The 14,238-nt window shown below is 36.5% G+C and overlaps 1 protein-coding gene across 1 annotated transcript in view; it reads left to right on the plus strand.

The window, feature by feature from the left end:
- SLC9A3 (solute carrier family 9, subfamily A (NHE3, cation proton antiporter 3), member 3) overlaps positions 1 to 14,238 on the plus strand; it is a 54,231-nt gene that overhangs the window by 22,289 nt on the left and 17,704 nt on the right. The window contains exons 2-5 of the mRNA XM_009324490.1: positions 5,632 to 5,934; positions 11,028 to 11,188; positions 13,294 to 13,372; positions 14,200 to 14,238. The exon at positions 14,200 to 14,238 is cut by the window's right edge and continues 142 nt beyond it. Coding sequence (XP_009322765.1) covers positions 5,632 to 5,934; positions 11,028 to 11,188; positions 13,294 to 13,372; positions 14,200 to 14,238 — 582 coding nt within the window. The remainder of the gene's footprint in view (positions 1 to 5,631; positions 5,935 to 11,027; positions 11,189 to 13,293; positions 13,373 to 14,199) is intronic.

A 14,238-nucleotide genomic window follows, 5' to 3' on the forward strand; every position in this document is an offset into this window, starting at 1 on the left:
GTTCAGGACGGTCTCCCAAGGGCCCCTCAGCCAGCGCCCTGAACAGGCCAAAGTCCACCCTCCAGAAGTCCATGGTTGTGGTTTTGCTGGCCCCCCTCCTTACTTCACCAAGAATTGAGAATCATGAGAGGACCACAGCGAACACTACAGGCAGCCAATACAGAGCAAAGATTATATGAGACTTAATAAACCAAAAGTTAGAAGTAATTTTAAAACAGTGATTGTTCAGCTTCTTTTTAGATGTTGGGGAGGTCAGGGTATCTGGATCTCTTACATATATAGCTTAATGAGAAAAAATTGTGAAACGCTAAGAATCTAAAATAACCTTTTAAAGGAGTTTGCAGATAAAAAAGGGGAAAATGATAGAAAATACACAGTTCTCTCTGCCCCAGCATCTATACACAATTCCTACACCATGAATGCTACAATCTCTGCCCCAGTGCTTGCATAGGCCATATCATGCATTTCTACAGCACTGCTGCTTCTTTCTTGATATGGCAGATGCAGCTGGTTAGTCTGAGCTGTGATCCGCTAACTGGCTGCAACTAATGCATGGAGATAAGGAGCAAGAGAGTGGCCAGGGATTCATGCCTTTTAGGGATGGTGGAAGCAAAATGATCCCTTCTTGAAAATGTATGCTCCATATCATATTTTAGACAGTGTGGCCATTCCCTAGTCAGGTAGACCAACATAATAGGAATGGATTGGGACTTTCCAGAGACTTTTGGACTGCATCACTACCTAGCTACATTTGATCAATTTAGTTCACAAACTGGCATTTGATTATACTTTGAGCTATTATGCAGGCAAGGTAAAGCAGATTTTTCCATGTGTGCTATTGGAATATACTTCAGATTTATGATTTTTTTTTTTTAAAGTAATAACATATATCTGCAGAAGACACTACTGAAAAAAACTGCAGAATGTGTAGAACTAAACAGTTTTAAAATAAAATTCTCCCTCTATAACGCTAAGGAGAACATGAACAGGTAGATAAGATAAGAAACAAAACTTTCATGCTTGCCAGTCAGAGTCCAACTACTGAAGATGTTTAGAAGAAAGATTTCCCTTTGGGCAGAATATTCTTTTGTAGAATTTATTTATGCCTTCTCTTAAGTAGCTTCTATGTTGTGCCATTACAGGAACCTGATTATATACTGCCTTGGAGACAATATTATTTGCATCTCTGTAAAGTAAATGTGAAGAATCATGAAGAAAAGTTTGAAGCATTTTGCTCTCGCTTTGGTCAATGGCAAGGGTTCTCACCAGTTACAGAGAATCAAGTCTTTCATTTCAAATTAAAAGCAATCATGGCTTGATTTAATATGATAACTTCATCTTTATAAGTGAAAATAAAAAGTGAAAACTGAAAAATAGACTAATAGCATACTATCAGTGCATATTTGACCCACTAGCAAAAATGCATATGGTAGACCCCACACCTGTCACTGGCAGTAGTAGGAGGAGCTGAGAAATGTTTGCAAATTCATATCTATGCTTTCATGGGAACTATGGAAATTATAAGTCTGAAAAAAGAGGTTCAAAATCTTTTATTAATCTAAATTATTTTGTGATTCCTTGGATTTTACCGAAAGATACAGGGAAAAGAAACTTCAGCAGAGAATTACTAGCATCATTATAAGTCAGATCTTGATTTTTCTGGATGACATGTTGCATACTCTGGCCTAAGAAAGCAACAGATATTTCACTGAATGCTGTAAATTCCACTGAAGGATTTAATCTAAGTTACTGTGTTTTTAAAAGGTGATAAAAAATAACTTACTTCTTAAAGTATATTTCTTTCTTTGAGTCAAAAGAAACTGGTTCCAGCCATCAAATCATAGATTGCTAATTTGTTTTGTCTTTCTCATCAAATACATTAAATGTCACAGTCCCTTTTCTTGGATCTCAAAGGAAGTGTCAGAAAAAAAATTCACAGGAAGTTTATACTGTGTAATTGTTTCTTAACTTTGTAGAAAGCTTCTAATTCAGTGATGCTCAGCTTGAATTTAAACACAGTTTACCCACTAGCCAGTCCAACCCACTTTCAAGCCAGGTTTAGCATGTACTGGATGGAAGGTATATGTTTAACTTTTTCACTAATGCTGTGCCTAGACTTATGTAGATGAATTCTAAATGATAAATGTTAAAATTTATAGATCATAGGATTGCTCTGTGCACTGTTATTTCTTTTATGCCATGGACTGGCTCCAAATTTTTCTGTCTTTGCTCCTTCCCTCTGCTCATTAAAATATATTCATGTACTTTTCATTATTAACAGCAGTGAAAATAGACTTCATTTCACCTCCAGGTCCCTCACAGAGTAATTTATCTGAGCAGCACTGCATGCTATCCTTCCTGATATTTGTAATTTCTTTCACAACAGAATCAAACTAAACTCCTTGTCCATTATTGCTGGATTGTATTTTACTCCTCAGTCAGGTAAAATACCTAGTCACGCTAGACATTTAGATGTAATTAAAGATTCCAATTCTTCTATGTTGTCATGGGGACATAATTAAGTTTGTGGGACTATTTCTGGATCTCTCCTAAGCAAGTAAATGCAAACTTTATGAAATGAATGTACTATCATTATGTCAGTTTGTAAAACACTCACAATGTATTAGGGACATAACTTCAGGATAATGAATTGTTAAAAAAACATTAAGGAGTGAATTTGGAATTAATCTATCTCTATCAATTTCTATAAATGTAATAACTACTCATAATGCACAATCTTGATGGAATATATTTTATGCACATAACCAGAAAAAAAAATCAATCACTGTAAGTGCAAATATGAACTCAAACATCAATCTAAGTTCCAATTACGTCTCACTCTAAAGCTATTTCATTGAATTTCATCAGTTGTGGTATTTTCCTTTTACATATTTCTATGTTTATAGACACTAGGATTCTGTTAATCATATTGTGTACTATCTGCCTGCAGAGTTAGCCAGGCAGTTACCTTAAAACAAATACGATCTAGTGTTCAGGTTTTGCTTGGGCCAAATGCAAAAAAGAGGAGACTTCTCTAGAGCCTTGTTTCATGCAATAACTTTCCTGTCCACAGCCTGCATTCCTAAACTAACAGAGTAGAAGAATTTATTGCTGATAGATAATCAGTCAATTGGAGTTAAAGGGAACACAGACAGATATGATGTAGCTGATTCACTGGGAACATGCGACTTCTAGGAGGAGACAGTGTTACAACCAAAATCAGGCTGGCTTCCCAGCACTCACTGGGAGAAACTGGTTTTGATTGTAAACGTGAGAATTCTACAGAATATGAATTTTTAGCTGGACATTGGGTTTTTTCCGAATGTCTAGTTCTGAAAAGTCTTCACAGGTTTATTCTAAATTTTCAACTTTAACTTCTTGTAGTCATGCCTTATCTGCAAACATAAGAGTAGGAAAAACAGACTTGGGTTAGTAAGACTAGCTCAGCAACATTCATTTTCAGGGATAAGGAGATAATCCCTACTCTGTGAGGTGATAAATTAGTTGATAATTCACTGACTGGAAACTCAAGGAATCAAGAATGACCAGTAGGAAAGACTTTGGAGAAGTTAAATGTTACAGTTTATACAGATGGAATAGTAGCTATTTTGTTTTTCTTTAATTTTTTCTTTTTTTTTTTATGCAAGCCCAAGGGATTTTATTATAAAGAGAGGAAACTAACTGGGAAAACCCACAGTGGTTGTTTCTGTGAAGTGTTATTCAGTTATTGACTACATGACACAGATGATATGGAAAACTGGCATGGTTTAGCCAACTGCACTGAATGCAGTTTGCTTTCATGTCTGATTGCTGTTGTATTATTCCCACTCTGAAGCTATGTTCTAAATGGCTTAGTTTACAAGTCTTGTCTACATGCACTTAGGAATATTGCATTCATGTTCATTGTTGGTATAGGCAGGCTGTTGTCATTTTTCCTACTCTGATGAAGCCATGGAGGTTATACAACTAGTAGGAACCATCTTATTGTGGGACTACTATAATGATGGGTGATGCTTCTAACATTGCCCGTGTAGATGCAGCTAAGATGAAGACAGACAGTTCAGGAATAGGGCCCTTAAAACACTCTAAAAGGTAACTAGTAAATGTTTGACTAGGACAAATACTTGGCTGGGAGAAAAAACAATGGTCTTTCAGTAAAGTAACCTGGTCTAAGATCTCTGCATAGTCATGGGAAAGATTATTCTACTATACCTTAAAAGGCTGGAATTCTTAATGATGGCTTCTTGTCCAAACTAGTTTTGAGCTAACTTGCATTAGCATTGTAAAAGCTTCAACACAGTTCTAGGCTGATGCTCAAACCAGGACAAACTTGGCTTTTAGTGGAATTTTCTTCCTAATGTGAAACTCACATTTTCAGCACAAAGCTATATAAGTAAAATCCCATTTATTGGGTCAGTATCACAAAGTGCCAGGGCTCAGACCATCTGCGACACATCAATATTTAAGATAAACTGAAGGAAAAGCTCACAGAAATCCCAAGAAAGTCTATTAGCACACCTGTGCTTCCTTATTGTCAAACACCTTTGCCACCTCCTCCTTTTTCATGTTCCATCTTTCTTTGTAGACTTAACTTCTCTCTGTTCTGCTCTCTGCATTTTTTTTCTTTTATCTGATACCTAACAAGTGCACTATAAATATATGTTGCCACATATATCTACAGTCTTACTTGTGTTTCTGTCATCTTGAATAATCTGTTTTTTCTGTCTTGGCCTTGCCATCTTTCTGTCTCTTTAGATTCAGTCATGGCACTCTGTAATTTTCTCTCCCTCTAATTATTGGCTAGTTTAATAGTCTTACCACACCATACCATTACATGTTTTTCTATAATAGATACCATATACTGTTTATTTTTATTAATGGATTTGACATACTACTGTAAGATACAGATTTTATGACACTGTTTATACAAAAGAAAGTAGCCTGTTGCAGAATCATTTCCCACAAATATATCTATATATGAGAAAGGCACCACTAAAGCCCCTGTTGCTCCAGAAAGCCTCTGAATTAACTGAAATCCTTGCTAGGGAGATTTTGAGGAAAAGGCCCAAAAGGGATCTCCCATGATATCAGTTCCGTTCTGCTCCTGCTGCAGGCTACATCGTTATATAATATTCTTCATAAATTTAAAAAGAGTTGTCTTGAAACCAGTTATTCTTTCAGCATTCTTCTCCCATCCTCCAGTAAACCTGCTAGTACACTGATCAGTTTTAAAGACAAATGTTGGGAGGTCAGATGTGTATTTTTAGACACAGAAATAAACCATGAAGTCATACACGTCCAGCACTTCTACTGTTTCTTTTCAGTGTTGCACTTAGTGCTTTGCATAGAACACCGTACTTGTATGGAGAAGATAATCCAATAAAGGAAATAAATGTCATGGAATATTGGTTTCATGCTGGATAAAATCTGAAAACCAACCTTTTATTTTATTTTATAAGTGGCTGGGTTCTGACACTGTCTGTATCCCATGCATTCCATGCATGCTTTTGGGTCTAATAACAATGAAAGCAGGAAGTCTGTGTGAAGTCAAAATTGCCAGGTAACAACAGTTGTTGCTCAAATTGTTTCTCCATTCCAATTCTAACGAACTGTTTTCCTCTTTTCTTGCAGTTTTCCACTTGTCCCACAAAGTCACTCGGGTGGTTCCAGAGAGTGCTCTCCTGATTGTTCTTGGTCTCTTTCTTGGTGGCATTGTATTGTCAGCAGATCACATTGCCTCCTTTTCGCTTACACCAACTGTATTTTTCTTCTATCTGCTGCCCCCAATTGTTTTGGATGCTGGATATTTTATGCCGAATAGATTGTTCTTTGGAAATCTTGGTTCCATCCTTTTGTATGCTGTCATTGGGACAGTCTGGAATGCTGCCACAACCGGTTTATCTCTCTATGGTGTCTATCAGACAGGAATAATGGGTAAGTTTGATCTGTGAAGGCACAATTTTGAATGCTACTGTATGCTAGCTGTTAGATGGGGTGATACTTTACAACTTAACTCTTTCCAGCAGAAAAATCCAATTTTAATGGGAGCAATTTGTAATAGTTTTACTAAATTTAAGAATGATCTGAGAAATCTTCTCTGAAGCAAGCACAAAAGGGACTTGAACCTGTGTCTTTCATATTTCCCTGCTCTAAACGTATGCGTACACTCTCAGGATAAAGCTCAGGATTCATCCTGCTAATGGACATCTGGACAAAAATACACTCTGAAGGGCTTGTTTCTTTCTGCTGTTATAGAAACCTTCAAAGTTACTGTAAAATGGAACTGTCTTTCTTCAGTCAGCTTTAATATTAAGTAAGCAATGGTTGCTGAGTGGGTATCTATGCATGACACACCTCTGTCTTCTGAGGCTGGAAATTGTAACTGAAGACTTACAGAGCCAAGTAGCAGATGTAAGATGCACCCTGTCTTAATTATACTACAATATAAGGGCATGGGGCTGCTAGAAGAGGCACAGAACAGCAGTTCTTAATCTTCTCAGCAGGTGTGGCACGCACATAAGCTATGTACTGCCACCTGAAGAACAATAATTCACATTGTATGTGGATTGCATGTGTTTCGAAACAGGCATCCTATCTATGCTTTTTTAGTGTCTGTACTGAAGAAGCTCAAGAGCCCTTCTAAGACAAAATTCTCTTAGGTTAGTGAGTTCTAGAAAGTACTTACAGGGCACATCTGAGTGCTGCTGAGAGCAGTACAGATATAGTGTGCTGCTGTGCCTGTGCACTCTGCCCATCTGTTCTTGGCAACCAGTGCTGAGATCCTGGACTGAGCGAGTGGCTCCAAGACCGCAAGGGTTATATTGTGTTGTATGAAAGGCTCAACAGCTAGTCATGGGGCTGTTCTCCAACCACAGTGGTGTAAAATCAACTCAGAGCAATTTACCACAGACTTCCTTTTCAGTCCAGATAAAAAAAGTGCCTCAAATGTCAGAAGTTGCAGATATTGCAGAGAACGTTTTTGCAATGAAGAATTAAACTATTAGCTGATTATTACAGAAGATAAGATAGCAGAGTTTTCCAGCCTCAAAAACTGCTCCCATTGTCCAGCACAGGGAAGCAGCAGAATTTGGGGCTGGGTTCTCTGAAGCTGGACATAAGATTGGGATATCTGTTCCATCCATTTTAAGGGAAACCTGTGTTTTCCTTATTTGAAAATCCCAGTCTGGAAGAAATAGACCAGACTCATTCATATGAGGCTCATCTTATGTTACTGCAGATGTTTGTAATATAGACATCTATGATAGATTTAGCTTACATTTTAGATATTTACCTTACTATATCTCACAGTTTATAAGTAACAATCTTCTTTAGAAGATACAAAGGTGACAGCTCAGATGCAGATGCTATTGATTTTTATAGATAGGTAAGATGTTTTATGTGCTTTCAGTCTGTAGGCACAATATATTGCACCCACAATTTCACATTTATAGTTAAATACATGTTTTCAGGAACAAAAAAGATGACAAAGGGATTTCTTTCTTTAAATATACAAGCTGCTTGGAACAATTTAAAAAATATTACCAAAAATACATTACTAACATCCTGCTCTGGGAAATATAATGAATGATAATTACTTTAAAAAATATGTTGATAAAAACCATTAAAGGAAAAGCATTGACGTCTTTATGACATGTGAAATGGAAAAGTCAAGTGTTTTCCTAAAAATTTTATTTTAAGTGAAAAATCCATTTATCTCTTGCTCTCCTCCCAATCTGTAAACAATTCATGACTAACTGTAAAAGCTGGATTTGATAGCTACATATTCTGCTTCATCATTATGCAAATCTTTCAGTAATAATATATACTAGAACTCTGAGTTTACAGTTAAACAGGAGAATCAGCCCCTACCTCAGGTCACAGCTAAAGCTCTACAAGCTAAAAATACGGATGTTAACAAAGGCAAACAATAAACTGACATGCCTGGTATATTTAAATGTTTAGAATGAGTGTTAATTGGTATACTGTGGGGACCTGTCTTTACCACCAAGACATATTATAACCTACTAGAGTTCTAATTTCAGCTATGGAAAAGGCCAGAAAATCCTGTCCCTGATTCAAACTATGTCATTCTCCAGCAAAGCTAAGCAGGACTTTAAAATATCTACATGACACATACTTACTAATCCACTAAATACATTGTGTTGACCTCCAAGATGTCAACAATATCTGAGCACCACACTTTGTGAAAAGCCTTGCTGTTGTTACTTGCTGAAGGTAGGAGAATGCTGAGTTACTCACTTTCTAGAAGAGTTCATAGCAGCCTCTGGTTGAAATTCTATGGCATATTTTTGTTTCTACCCCACTTTCTTTACAATTGGAATGAATAATGCTAGAAGTAATATCATTAAAATGTAGGAAAGTATATCTGCTACAGCCGATGAACTAAAAACAAATTGCTTCCAACTTTACCACTGAATGGGCCTGTAGTACTGTCCATCAATATGAGAGTGCATAATCCAAATTGGATTACATAGATTTCCTACATAAATAAACATAAAAGCAGCTCTTTGTTTGCATTCAATATCCTTATAGATATTATAATTTGCAGAAGAAAAAGAGAGAAGGTGATAATAACAAAGAAATCCTTCTTTAGAAGTGAAATTAAAAGATCAGCACCTTAACTATTAACTAACAGCCATACCAGTCTGCTTTTACAGAATAGGAAGAAGTATCTAATCCTAAATCTTCCTGGCTGATTGCACCTAACTGTTCACCATCTACTGGAGAACTAACACATGCAGCACTTCTCTATGGAATAATTGTGGTTGTGACTAATGCTTAGAAAAGTTTTTCCTGTACGATCTAGGTCATAGCGACAACATGCTGAGTATGTGTAGAAGTCTTAAACTGGGCCCAGCAACTTACCTTGCTCAAGTGTCACTGCTGGCAACTAGTCACTCCAGACTCTGGTGAGCTGGAGGAAGCAATGGTCATGTACCACTTGGAAATAACCTGCATTATTAGTCTAAATAAAAGTCTGATTTAGAAACGCCATGCCTCTTGACATTGCTTTGTAGGAATTATAGATGTGTCCTAACCTTTCCATAAATATTTGCTCACTAGCTTTGCAGTCTTCAAAGAATGTACCAATGATTATAATTGGTAACATATAAAAAAGATAAGCAATCTCAGTGAGCCAATTTATTTTAAAAGCTTACGTTCTATTGTACCCTGATATCTGACAGTTGTCATTGGGCTTGTTCCTTCCTTAAGCATGGCAGAGAAGGCCAACATTTGATGGAACCATTACTTAAATTCAGGTTCAAGGCTGTTCTCAGAATTTTTGGCACAGACTTCAGCTCACTGCTTCAACCCCTCTCTCACACTAAAATGGATAGATTCAGTCCTCATTCACAGTCCAATATGTCCAAGAGTGAACAAGACTATTCCTCTTTTTTAAAGTATAAAGTAGTTATCTGTCTGTGCAAGCTATGAATTTCTGTTTTCAGGGCCTTACCAAGGTTCCTATAAACCGTATGGAAAACATTGTAGATGCTCTGATTGGCAGACAGCAGCTAAGAGAATATGTACTTCTGCAGCTCCCCCAGATTATTGGCCATTGTCACATACAACAGGGTGTTGTCTACTCCTGTCTCTGGCTGCCCATGTGCATGTCCTTCTCTTGAGTAAATATGCCCATGCCATTTTGTATCAAAAGTATTTGGAATCTAGTTTCTGTTTCAATTACCTTCCAAGCACTAAATATTCTGGATTTGAAAAATTATCTTGTAAGATTTCTTGCTAGAGGAGTGGCCATGTTGTTCTGGAAGTACCTTACAGACAATATTGATCCTTTGACTATGGCTACTGACTGTCATTGTCTGACTCATGCTCCCAAATCATTTAATCAGGTGCATTTCTCCCTCACCTGTAGAAATCATGCCTGATACAACTGTCTATTAATTTTGGGCGTGGGCCTCTGCACTGTGTTCTAATAAAAGAGCTCTCAACGTATTCCTTCTTTGCTCTTCCTCATCACCACTTAATGAACCTTGCTTCCTCCTCCATCCATTAATGAACACAAAGGGTATTTTCCTGTTCTCTCTCCTTCTCCTCTCTTTCAAAAATCTGTTCCCCAGAAAAAATGACTGGGATACCACTCTTGATTGCATGAAGAGGGTAAATTTTGCAAGCTATTTAGGAAGCTGAGCAAAGCGATCTTTGTGGCTCTCCTTTTTCTGTTACTTTTAAAATGATAGCGGTGCTTGTCTCAGTCTGTTTGCATAACTGAACAAAATAACCTTAATAACTAAAAGAAGATTTTAAAAAATTAAATAAATACTGGGTTACTTTGTCACCAGAGTTTTGTAGTTCCAAAACTTTTGAAATCATTGCCAAAATTTCTAAGGGGCTACAACACAAACATGTTGAGGTACATTTTAGTCCTTCATCTATTTTTATGGTCTGCTTGTGGACAATTTAACAGTGGCATCATGAATCATAATTTGGGAACAAGTGGCTTAACAGCACCTATCAATGAATGTCTACTTGAATAAGAAGGCCACAAGTGGTGTTTAACTGCACTGAATGCAGTTAAGCCCCACTGTAGCAGTTCTTAGCGACCACGAGTCAAATTTGGCCTGTGGCATGAAGTATTTTGGAACATTTACTTCAGGAGTACTGATATATTACTCTTACCATCTTGTCAGTTCTCAGTTATCCTGAGATAATTTACTCAAGTTAGATAAACCATACCACACACAAATAAAAAGCCAGTTTAGATGTGGAAATACTTATCTCAAGTGCCTTGCCATAAGAACAGGACTGTACTGCTCCCAGAATCAACTTTGATCCACATGGGCCAATGCTAGATCCAACAAACCTTGTAGAATACAAGGTGACACAATGCAGAACTTGTTAAGTAGTTTCTGTGCCATGCTTTCTAGTTGATGCCTTAGGATCCCTATTTTCAATGATTTTGTGTTATCTATAATATCACAGTTTGTCATTACTATAGATAATACAGAGCTGTCTCTGCTTATACTTTGTTTGCTTTGTTTTTGAAGGCCACCTGAATTCTGGACTGCTGGACTTCCTCCTGTTTGGCAGCTTAATTGCCGCTGTGGATCCTGTAGCTGTTCTGGCAGTGTTTGAAGAAGTCCATGTCAATGAAGTTCTATTCATCATTGTTTTTGGAGAATCGCTTCTGAATGATGCTGTAACTGTGGTAAGTAAATTATATATCCCAAAGTCACCCAAACTCTAGAGGGTTTCTTTTGAAGTGTATTTATTTTCCCCTTAAATGAAATACTGTATCATCTGTGTGTATCTACTCATGGGCTAGTGTAGCATAACTCATGGTGTTCTCTGTCTTGTTTACAAACACTGTATTGCAAAGATTAAATGTTTGAGCATGAAAGCTGTTTGGAGCCTGTAAGTCACATAAAAATATCCAGGGTTGGATGAGCATAAAAATATTTAAAATGAAGTTTTAGGTGTGTACATTTTATTTGCCTTTACTGTTCAAGTAGGGCTTTCATGACTTACTGAAATTAGTTCTAGGGATTTTAAGCCTTTGTTTGCTGTTGTTTTCTAATGCACATACTCTTTTCTGCATATTTCTGTTATGCCCATAATTTATATGAATACCTCAGATATATGGGCAGTGAGAGAGAATACTTGCCAAAGTGGTTATGCCTGTTCCCTCTCTTTTACTTCAATCAGAAGTTTATCAAACAGATATATAACAAAGAGCAAATTCGGGAAAAATTTTGGGACATTTTAGAAAGTTTCTGGTTTGGTTTGGGTTTTTTTTTGTAACATGTTAATTTCTGGGTTTTCTTTCATTTAGAAAGAGAGGTCCCTTCCAACCCAAACTATTCTATGATTCTATGATTCTATAAAAGGAAAACTTAATAGACTTTAGCAAACAAAGCAATCCCAAATTTCTACCCATGTTTTTATTTTGATTGAAACACCTTTTTTTTCCACACAAAATTTTTCTCAGCGTAAAATAGTCAATAGTTTTGTAGTACAGTGCTAGTGGGCAGGGACCAGGAAGTCCTATGGCAGAAAGGTGCTATGCAACTGAGTTGCTACAGAGCTTCAGTTCGCTTCTTGGATCATCTCCTATTCCTGCTCCTGCATATCTCCAAAGGAGGGTAAGACATGTCCACCAGGCTCAGTAACTTAATTTTTTGCAACCAAGGCAGCAAGGCACTGCAAGGTCACTGGCAGCAGCCTAACTGTTCACATGAGTTTGAACATGCCATTTAGGGCCTCCAGAGAAACCTAATTGCCTTTAGATATCAGTCTCATTAGTACTTTTGGGGTATTACCAGAAAGAAATATTAAAATAAACCCTTGAGGGACTCAAATATCAACATCACTGGCTTTCGGAAGGAAAGGAGTTTTTGTTACTGTGAAATTAATACAAACACTCACTCTACAAAAAAAAGAAAGTTGTTTGTTGAAGAAAATCCAGAAGAGAAGAGTAAGCATGATCAAGAGTCAGAAAGCACAGCCTATGAGAAAGTCTGAAACAACTAGAGTTCTTACCTTGAAAAAGGAAAGACTGTGGGACAGAAGAAAGTGGATGATGTAGCATTCTTTAAATGTAAATATGTAAAAGACTACTGTTACAGAACAAACTAACCTGTATGCCATGACTGGAGTAAATATGATAAGAATTAACAAGCTTAGCTGCAACAAGGAAAACTGAGAAAGCCATAGTAAAATTCTCCTCCATCACTGGAGGAATTAAGAATAGATTAGACAGGCATGTGTCAAGAATAATGCTCATACAAACCTCCTTAGGCAGGGATATGGATAAGATGAATTCTTTACTTTCAGCACTATCACTGTTAGTCAATTATTTTAAAAGCTTTAGTTCTATTATTATATTTTATTCTCTTTTATGTTCAACTTATGTTACCTATGTTCAACCTATTTAAATCAAATCTCTTATTATTAGCATCTTATTAAATATCTTATTTCTCTTATACAGGTGATTAAATAAATCTGCCAAATACCTGGATTTTAGAGTGAGAAGTGCTTTAGAAAACACATCTAGATGTAACAATGTTTCTTATAGATAGAATTCATATTGACATAAGAAAGGGAAAGTTGTTTTTTTTAAATTTTTTGTTTCTTCTTGCTCCACTGCATTTTTTCCATTTTGAAAAATTTGAAAATCTGCAAAATCTCCCTCCACACAGAATTTCCCTCAGTCATACATAATTTCAGAATTCATAATGTTGGGGCCCATCATGAGATTATTTTAATAGGTTTAATTCAGCAGCAAATATTAAGCTAGTCTACTTTTCTTTTCAGGTGCTGTACAATGTGTTTGAATCTTTTGTTGCCCTAGGTTCAGAGAATGTGACGGGGATTGAATGTGTCAAAGGCATAGGTGCGTAGAATTGAACTCCGTATCACATCATTGATGTACATATGCAGATTTTTAAACAAAATAATATTATTTTTATACTATCAGTAACTGTTATTTTTCAGGCCTTTCCCTTGTCACTCATATTCCCACACTCCTGTGGCATAGATGAATGTCTTAAGAAAATAAATAAGTGAATATTCCTGAATATTTCGGAAACTTAATCAGATTTGTTTTCTTCTGAGGAGACTCAACAGATGTAGAGTTCAGTTGTTAAGACCACCAAACTTGACAATTGTACATATTTTCTTTGTATTTTATAACATGTCCTGAGTTTCAGCCTATGCTCTCCCTGCGTTCCAGGAAAGTTGAGATTGCATATGGGTGTTCTCACTCTTTATCACTGATTTCCATAAAGTAACGTTTGCCAGTGACTATCAAGAAATGGTATTTATCTAAAAATTTAGTCACTATTTCCCATTCCAAGCATGACATGATACTACATTATCTTATGAATCAATGTTTTAAGTGTGACTTGGGCATATTCTATAATATGCTTTTGGAAAAGCATTTGCTTACAGAATGTGGGAAAAAAAATTGTTCAAAGAAATGTAGTGGGTTTTGAATAAGCCTAAAATGGTGAGGCTTAACAGAAAGTAACCTTGTTTTTTCTACAGAATGTTGCTTTCATATACCAAGTGCTCAAAAACAATTAATGTTGTTGCATTTTAGAAATAATTTTTGATGTGTCCTCCAAAACTTTCTCTGATTTGCTGGCCATATGATAGAAAAGAACTAGTTCAAACCATTATATTTCTACTGTTTAAGCTGTGTTTGGTTTTGTTTTTCAGTGTCATTCTTTGTGGTGAGCCTGGGTGGGACACTGGTTG

This window comes from Pygoscelis adeliae, unplaced genomic scaffold (genome assembly GCF_000699105.1).
Source record: "Pygoscelis adeliae isolate BGI_AS28 unplaced genomic scaffold, ASM69910v1 Scaffold95, whole genome shotgun sequence".
Classification (NCBI taxonomy): domain Eukaryota; kingdom Metazoa; phylum Chordata; class Aves; order Sphenisciformes; family Spheniscidae; genus Pygoscelis; species Pygoscelis adeliae.